Here is a 9,178-nt window from a genome sequence, read left to right on the forward strand (position 1 = left end):
GCGGCGGGGGGGGGGGGGCACCAAAGGGAGGAAGCTACACTTCTTACAGTATACTGTCTTTTCTAGGCCCCAGGGCAGCCAGATGCCACCTTCCTCTTCAGATCTCATGTACCAGCGATCAGTTGGGATTCAGCTGGCTCCACCCCTGATGGATCACTACTTGCCCCGTGGCATGGAGCCAAACATGCCAGTCATAGTCAACACACGCAGCCTGAAGCCAGAGGAAGGGGATGGGACTGAGGACAGTCATTCGGTGCCCGACGGGGAAATGTGTCACTACAGCGAAGACGAAGATTCGGGGGGCGAGGAGAAGAGCGATGGTGAACTGGTGGTTCTCACAGACTAAGCCAGTGGTGTGAGGCGAATGCATGTGTGGTAATGGAGGACTCCACCAGCCATTGCCCTCTGTGCCCAAACCATGAGTTGGCTTGGAAGGTGGCAAGGGAGGGTTTCATTCAAGCTGTCTGGCCTGGCCAGGTGGGAGAGCCGTGTAGGCTTTTCTGCAGGGTGCTGGCGGAGGACTGGGAAAGGCAGCAATCAGACTGGGATGGTGGTACCAAGCTGATCTAAGGAGAGGGGCTATAGCTGAGAGGCCGATCACGTGCATTGCATGCAGAAGGTCCTGTGCCGATCCCCAGCATCTTCTGCAGAAAGGATCTTGCCCTGAAAAGCCACTGGCAATCAAATAGGCCTGACTGGCTTTGATGAATCGATGACCCAACTTGGATTAAGGTAGCTTCATGTTTTGTTCTTTAATTTGTTTGGGCATGGAGCAGCCAAAGCGAGTATCTAGCCTGTGTCAGTGTCCATGGTGTTGGCAGGGCTTCTTGCTCATTCATCTTCCCTCGGGAAAGGAAAGGAGGATGCACCGGGGTCAGGTCAGGCTAGATGAGATAACTCAATGAGAATCTTGTACTGCAGCTGGCATTAGAACATTGCTCCCCCTCCCTTCCCTGCTAAAGGACAGAGTTCCTGCAATCACTGGGCTTAGACCCAAAGCTGCTTTGAACTTAAAAAAGGCAGGGGGAAATCTCAAGGGGGGGGGGGGGGGGGGGGGGGGGGGGGGGGGGGGAGAGGGTGAGTTGGAAGGTAGTGCAGTGCGCCAAGCTGTCTTTCTTCCAATTGGCTTGATGCCAAACTTTATGCCAAAGGTGGGCCATGTGTGGGGATGTCACTGGACTGCAGCTCCCATTGGCCCAAGACAGCCTTATGTTATGTTATTCACAAAGTCATGCCCGACCCATTGTGACCCCATGGACAGCACTCCTCCAGGCTCTCCTATCCTCCACCATCCCCCAGAGTCCACCCAAGCCCTCACTGACTGCTCCAGTGACTCCATCCAGCCACCTCATCCTCTGCTGTCCCTTTCTTTTGCCGTCAATCATTCCCAGAATTAGGCTCTTCTCCAGTGAGTCCTTCCTTCTCATTAGGTGGCCAAAGTATTGAGTTTCATCTTCAGGGTCTGGCCTTCTAAAAAGCAGTCAGAGTTGATCTCCTCTAGGACTGACTGGTTTGATCGCCTTGCAGTCCAAGGGACTTGCAGGAGTCTCCTCCAGCACCACAATTCAAAGACTTCAATTCTTCGGCGCTCAGCCGTCCTTATGGTCCAACTTCCACAGCCATACATTGCAACTGGAAAAACCATAGCCTTGACTATACGCACTTTTGTTGGCAGGGTGATGTCTCTGCTTTTTAGTATGCTGTCTAGATTTGCCATAGCTTTCCTCCCCAGGAGCAAGCGTCTTTTAATTTCTTGGCTGCAGTCACCATCTGCAGTGATCTTGGAGCCCAGGAAAATCAAATCTTTCACTACCTCCATTTCTTCCCCATCTATTTGCCAGGAAGTGAGAGGACCCAATGTCATGATCTTAGTTTTCTTAATGTTGGGTTTCAAGCCAACTTTTGTGTTCTCCTCGCTCACCTACATCAAGAGGCTCCTTAGTTCCTCTTCACTTTCTGCCATGAGAGTGGTATCATCTGCATATCTGAGGTTGTTGATATTTCTCCCAGCAATCTTAATTCCAACTGGTGATTCATCTAGCCCCACCTTTCTCATGATGTGCTCTGCGTATGAGTTAAATAGGCAGGGTGACAGTATACAGCCTTGCCGAACTCCTTTCTCAATTTTGAACCAACCAGTGGTTCCATGTCCAGTTCTCACTGTTGCTTCTTGACCTGCATACAGGTTTCTCAAGAGACAAATAAGATGGTCTGGTACTCCCATCTCTTTAAGAACTTGCCACAATTTGTTGTGATCCAACAATCAAAGGATTTAGCATAGTCAATGAAGCAGAAGTAGATGTTTTTCTGGAACTCCCTAGCTTTCTCCATGATCCAGCGTATGTTGGCAATTTGATCTCTAGTTCCTCTCCCTGTCTGAAACTGCCTGTACTTCTGGTAGTTCTTGGTCCACATACTGCTGGAGCCTAGCTTGTAGGATTTTGAGCATAACTTTGCTAGCATGTGAAATGAGTGCAATGGTGCAGTAGTTTGAACATTCTTTGGCATTGCCCTTCTTTGGAATTGGAATGTAAACTGACCTTTTCCAATCCTGTGGCCACTGTTGAGTTTTCCAAATTTGCTGACATATTGAGTGTAGCACTTTTACTGCATCGTCTTTTAGGATTTTGAATAGCTCAGCTGGAATACTATCTCCTCCACTAGCTTTGTTGTTGCTAAGACTTCCTAAGACCCTTTTGATTTCACATTCCAGGATACCTGGTTCAAGGTCAGCGACCACCCTCATCATGGTTATCAGGAACATTAAGCTTTTTCTTGTATAGTTCTTCTGTATAATCTTGCCACCTCTTCTTAATCTCCTCTGCCTCTGTTAGGTCCCTGCCATTTTGGTCCTTTATTGTGCCCATCTTTGCATGAAATGTTCCTTTCATATCTCCAATTTTCTTGAAGAGATCTCTGGTCCTCCCTATTCTATTGTTTTCTTCTATTTCTTTGCACTGTTCATTTAAGAAGGCATTCTTATCTCTTCTAGCTATTCTCTGGAATTCTGCATTCAATTGGGTGTGCCTTTCTCTTTTCCCCTTGCCTTTCCCTTCCCTTCTTTCCTCAGCTATTTGTAAAGCTTCCTCAGACAATCATTTTACTTCTTTGCATTTCTTTTTCTTTGGGATGGTTTTAGATGCTACCTCTTGTACAATGTTGCGAACCTCCGTCCATAGTTCTTCAGGCACTCTATCAGATCTAATTCCTTAAATCTTATTTGTCACCTCTACTGTATATTCATAAGGAATATGATTGAGGTCATACCTGAGTGGCCTAGTGCTTTTCCCTACTTTCTTCAATTTAAGCCTAAATTTTGCAACAAGAAGCTCATGATCTGAGCCACAGTCAGCTCCTGGTCTAGTTTTTACTGACTGTATAGAGCTTCTCCATTTTTGGCTGCAGAGCACATGGTCAACGCCGAAATCAGATTGACTGTCTGGTGATGTCCATGTGTAGAGTCGTCTTCTGGGTTGTTGGAAAAGAGTGTTTGCTATGACCAGCGTGTTCTCTTGACAAAATTCTGCCTGCCTGTCCCCTGCTTCATTTTGTACTCCAAGGCCAAACTTGTCTGTTATTCCAGTTATCTTTTGGCTTCCTACTTTAGCATTCAAATCCCCCATGATGATAAGGACATCATCTTTTGGTGTTAATTCTAGAAGGTGTTGTAGGCCTTCATAGAACCGGTCAACTTCAGCCTCTTCAGCACCAGTGGTTGGGGCATAGACTTGGACTATTGTGATGTTGAATGGTTTGCCTTGGATTCGAACTGAGATCATTCTGTCATTTTGGAGATTGTATTCCAGTACTGCTTTTCCTACTCTTTTATTGACTATGAAGGCTACTCCATTTCTTCTGAGGGATTCTTGCCTGCAGTAGTATACCTGATGGTCATCTGAATTAAATTCACCCACTCCTGTCCATTTTAGTTCACTGATTCTCAAGATGTCAATGTTCAGTCTTGTCATCTCATGTTTGACCACATCCAGCTTGCCTTGATTCATGGATCTCCCATTCCAGGTTCCTATGGCGTATAGATCTTTGCAGCATCAGACTTTCCTTTCAACACCAGATACATCTGCAACTGAAAGTCCTTTTGGCTTTGACCCAGTCGCTTCATTCTTTCTGGCGCTACTAGTACTATGATGTCCTCTGCTCTTCCCCAGTAGCACATTGGACACCTTCCGACCTGAGGGGCTCATCTTCCGGCATCGTATCGCTTTGCCTTTTGGTACTGTCCATGGGATTTTCATGGCAAGTGGGTTGCCATTTCCTTCTCCCTTTGTCAGAGCTCTCTGCTATGACCTGACTGTCTTGGGTGCCCTTGCACAGCAGAGTTCGTAGCTTCATTGTGCTACACATGCCCCTTCACCACTGCAAGGTAGTGATCCATAAAGAGGCGAGCCAGCCTACCCAATGGTAAAAGATCATAGGAACAGAATTTTGACAGCATGTGGAGGGCCATGTTTTTGGGAGTGACAGGAGGACTGGTGAAGGATCACTCTTCCATCTCAATGTGTGTTTGTCTTCCGTGCAGCATTGAGTTGTGCTGGAGATAAGCAGGGAGTGTTTAGGGGCTGGATGGCCATTGTGTCTATAGCTTAGGCATGCTCTCCCTCTCCCGGGCTCTTTCTCCTGAAAGCTGCTGTAGAGCCAGCAGAACAGAGGCCTCAACTGTTTACAAGCTTATGCTAGCCATGGAGTTGCCACCCTTCAGCTGAGCTCTCCTTCTTCATGTTGCGAACACGCAGTGTCAGGTGGAATACTTGTTTCTGCTTTGTTCAGATGTCAGCCAATTCTGCCTCTTCTCCTGGACCCAGCTTCACTTTGTCCTGTGTTTGTTTCTTTCTACTCCTACTGGCCCCTGCCAGTAAATTCCCATGGAGCCATTTTTAGCTCTGGACTTGAATGAATAACAACCGAGGTCTCGGAGGGGCCCTCTTTACTCTTGGCAGTCCTGGCCCAGCTTGTAAATTAAACCACTGCCGGTTTCCCTCCTGCATGTTTGCTTGCCAACTCTTAGTATACATAACAGGAGAGGATGCCCTACAACAGCGATGGGAGCAGCAGCAGAAACCTAGCCACATTTTTCAAGCACAGAGCAAACAGCCTCCAGGGCATCTGCATGAGATGATGAGAATTCTGCTGGACTGAGACTCTTGCACCGTAACCCTATGCAAGTTTAGCCAAAAAGGGTACTGCAATTCCTGGCATGGCCCAGCCAGCATAGCTTCCATCCAGCACACCTGTGTGCTGTATGGGAGACAAATATGCATGCTGGGAGGTGTCAGCCTTTCCTTCTGTCTAAACACGTATAGGATTGTATCTTTAATGCATGATTCTGGATACATCACACTGCTTATGTAAACCTGTCGTAAGAGCCTCAGCGGATGTCTTTGAAAATTCACCTGCCCCAATCCCTGTCCAGCAACAGGTGACATAGTAGGAGCAGAAGTTGTCACTTGCTTTTCATACACATTCTCCCAAATCTGAGTGTGTGATGTATGCAGGTAATTCCTCCTGCATCCCACCTATGCCCACTCCCTCTTTTTGTGGGATTAACAAAAAATGCATGTCCCTGGTGCTATTTCAAATTAACTAGACCAAGCATACAGAATCCCAAGCCTGTGATCCTAGTTTGGCTGTCTGTGGGTCCTAATCCAATCCTCTGTCATTCCCTAAAAGGCCATGCTACCTTCCCTGGGCTCTACCTCTTTCCCCAGACACACATCAGTTGGTGATTTCCCAGCTTTGGTGCAGCTTTACCCTTCATTCTGAAAAAACTACACAGCTGTCTTAAGGTTTGGCGACTGATAGTAAGCGCTTTATGCTAAAATAGACTAGTATTTTTGACTCAGCCACTTTTGCATCTGGCCCACCACTGGAATGTGGCCCCTGAACAATTTTCCAAAATGGAATTGAGTCCTTGGGCTGAGGTGGCTAGTATACAATCGCAAACAGGCCCAATAATGTGGAGAGCTTTTGCTCTCTGCTGGCAGAATATGGAATGGCATCCAAAAGCCAAATTGGTAGAGCTAGAGCAGGGGTCTCAAACTCGCGGCCCGCGGGCCAGTTGCCGGGACAGGCGGGGCACGGGGGAGGGGCCCTGCGGCCTTCAAAGCGCCGGCGGCGCCCGGGCCAGACACGGGATGAGCGGCCCACCACCACCACCGCGGTGGTGGAATACTTGATGTGGCCCAGCCTCAGCCAGACTCTACTTCCAGCGGCCCCCAGGTAAGTTGAGTTTGAGACCCCTGAGCTAGAGGATTAACCTTTTCCATCCACTGTGATCTTGTGATACTCCAGTGGACAATTAAGGTGGCAAGGGGGGTTCTGGGTAAGCTCCTGTGAAGAAGAAGAAATAGAAGGAGGTTTGAGTGGAGAATGGACTCCTAATGGTGGCTTCTCATTCCAGACTTGCCACCAAATTTCAATAGGAGCAATAAAGCCTTTTCAAGAAAACCCAAGATCATATGAAAAGCCATTGTAAAGAATTCTTTGCTTGAAAAAATTAAGAATCCTATTTAGAAATCAGGCTTTATTTTCCTATGACCCAATCCGGGGAACCATCGCAGGCAAAGTGACATTTGCAACTGATGATGTGGGGTCCAGTTCACAAAAATGTGTTTCGCCATGAATACACTGAGGCACATTCAGACAAGGCTTTTAATGCCATTTTTATGCCTTATTCACACGTTTACAGGGGTTCCTGAAGATATCACCCAGCTGTAAACCTCCCATAGTTCCCCCATAGCTGCTTCTGCTATTTTTCATTTTTGTGAAAAATATAAAGCAATGAAAGAGCAGAGGCTAATAGCACAATCCCATTACAGGTGTCGATAAGGAAACGTGCAGTGGGAGTTGTCGTCCCAGGAGAAGGTGCAGGATTTCTGTTTCCCTTCGAGCTGACTCTGCATTTCCTGTTTCAGGGAGAAGCATGTTGACAAGCTTTCCAGCTGCGTTCTGAAACAGATTGGGTCAATCTTGAGAGTGCATACAACCTAGTGCAGCCTTCCCTACCTTGCTTTCCTTCAGGGATGCCATACTAGAAAGGAGTTCCTCCAGCATGTGAATGATAGGTGATGTAGTCTTAACAGAGTTGCAGGGCAAGTTGGTGATGGCGAGTCTAGTGTTACTAGGGGTGATTAGATTTAGTTGTCCCTGGGTAGAGGCGAGCATTTCCCGAGGCTGCTCTGTTCCTATTTGAAGGAGATGAAGTTCCTGTCAAGCTTCTGAACCCGTGTGTCCTCTAAGCCTGCTATGACAACCTTTCAATCATCTTGCCAGCATTCATAGGATGTGTTGGCTGCTTTTGCTCCACTGACTGGCTTAGATAAGCTTGCACTGCTCCAGTTATTTATTCACCCCAGCTCCCATTTATGTTAAGACAGCTTTGCAAGAGCAAAGCTGGGCATATAACAGGCTCATGCAGGGAAAATGAGCTGTTGCATTTCTTGGGCAGAAAGATCTTGGGAATGGGCTTTACCCCTTCCTGTTTTTACAGACTTGTCCATTCCCCCAACCTTTCTTGGTGTGCTCCAGCAACTGGCTGCTGTTTTCTTGTTTTGGGTTTGTTTTTTCAAATATTTGTACATATAGATAGAGCTTTATTTTGTTAATAAGACTAGTAATTTAACCTGTATATTTCAACATACTTGTTTATAATGAATTTTCTTTTTTCTTGGTATAATAAAGACAATGTTTTGGAGCAGACATCTGTGTCCTTTTTAGTGTTGTGCAACTTGACTGACATCCTAGCACAGCCTTCCCCCAACACGCTGGCCTTCAGAGACATTTGGATCACAACTCCCAGAATTCCCACCTAGGACCATTGACTGGGATTTCTGGGTGACACAGTTCAAATGTGTCTGGAAGGCAGAAGCTTGGGGAAGACTGTCCTAAGACCTTGTCCCTGTTTGAATGTGCATATGCCTCCAGAGACAAGATACGTGTCCTGAGTGTTCTCAAAACTCAAGGATGTACACTGGACAAAACTGAAAATAGAGCTGATTAGGAGGCTATAGGTGTGAGTTATGCAGCCTGATCCCTGTGTGTGTTTACTTGTGATTGTTTACTTACAGTACTGTGAGAGTGTGAGAAAGCAGGGGAGAAGGCTAGAAAATGAACAAAATCTGGTGCTGGGTGGCTCCAATGACAGTTCCACTGTGTTCAGTGGGCTTATTCTTTAGTAAGTGTGGGAATTTACTGGTCTTTTAGCACTACTAGTTAGAAGGCATTTTACAATTAAGTGTCGTGCCCCCCCCCCACTCCATAAATAATGTCTTGCAGCAAGAAGGTGGAAGCAGCCAGCAGAAAAGGCAGGTGGACTATAAGTGAAAGATGACATCTTCTAGATGCTTTGCAAAATTCTGTAACTGAGGCTGAGGAATGATGCAATAAAAGCCTAGCGTGGAACACCAAGTTTAGGATTGAAGCTTTTCATGAGATCACACATACACACAACTGATGCCCTGACTAATTATCCATGCTCAGTTATTTTCCGCTTAAAAAAAAAATCTCATACTCACCCTTGCTACATGCACCAACATGTGGATGAAAAAAGCACATGTCTAAGGATGTTCCTTTTGAATTGAAGTGGCTCACATCAAACAGGTTCTTAAAAACCAGAACACCTTCAGAAGCAAATATGGTCTGGGTATACACACCATGAGTAGCAATATTCTTTAAAGTGCATTCAGATAGTGGAAGGCGGGTGGGGAACATTGGCTTTCTCCAGCCTTCATCTCTATGTGAGGAAGTTAAGTTTCCAGACTCCTGCTTCCCATATAGTGGAAATCTCTCTTATAGTTTAGCTAAATCCTTAAACTGGGGAGGGATAGATCTCACTTCATTTTCTAGTGGACACAACAGCCTGGTTTAATCATCTAAATTACATTTTATCTCACTTTGAAATAATCCTTCCCCCTGCCCTCTCCCCACTTCAGATAATTAAGGGTTTGGTTGTTTGTTTTTTAAACCTTACACCAATGGTCAATTTGAAGGAATAGATGGGATGCTTTCAGTATGCGGTTTTGGACTCCTGAGAACCTACCTGCCTTGGTTCCACCTGGACGGGTACATCTAGCAATAGTATTTTCTTTGTAACAGTAAAGGCCAGAGATAGTGTTTCAGTGGCAATTCCCTTGCCAGTCAAAAATCACAACCCATCAAAAAAAAA

At 46.2% G+C, this 9,178-nt stretch overlaps 1 protein-coding gene across 1 annotated transcript in view; it reads left to right on the plus strand.

The window, feature by feature from the left end:
* Window positions 1–949, plus strand: part of SOX13 (SRY-box transcription factor 13) — a 34,059-nt gene extending 33,110 nt beyond the window's left edge. Inside the window, exon 14 of the mRNA XM_044445434.1 lies at window positions 67–949. Coding sequence (XP_044301369.1) covers window positions 67–346 — 280 coding nt within the window. The 3' untranslated portion in view covers window positions 347–949. The remainder of the gene's footprint in view (window positions 1–66) is intronic.
* Window positions 950–9,178: the final 8,229 nt, after the last annotated feature.

The sequence above is a fragment of the Varanus komodoensis genome, unplaced genomic scaffold (genome assembly GCF_004798865.1).
Source record: "Varanus komodoensis strain SLA01 unplaced genomic scaffold, ASM479886v1 scaffold1, whole genome shotgun sequence".
In the NCBI taxonomy this organism is placed as follows: domain Eukaryota; kingdom Metazoa; phylum Chordata; class Lepidosauria; order Squamata; family Varanidae; genus Varanus; species Varanus komodoensis.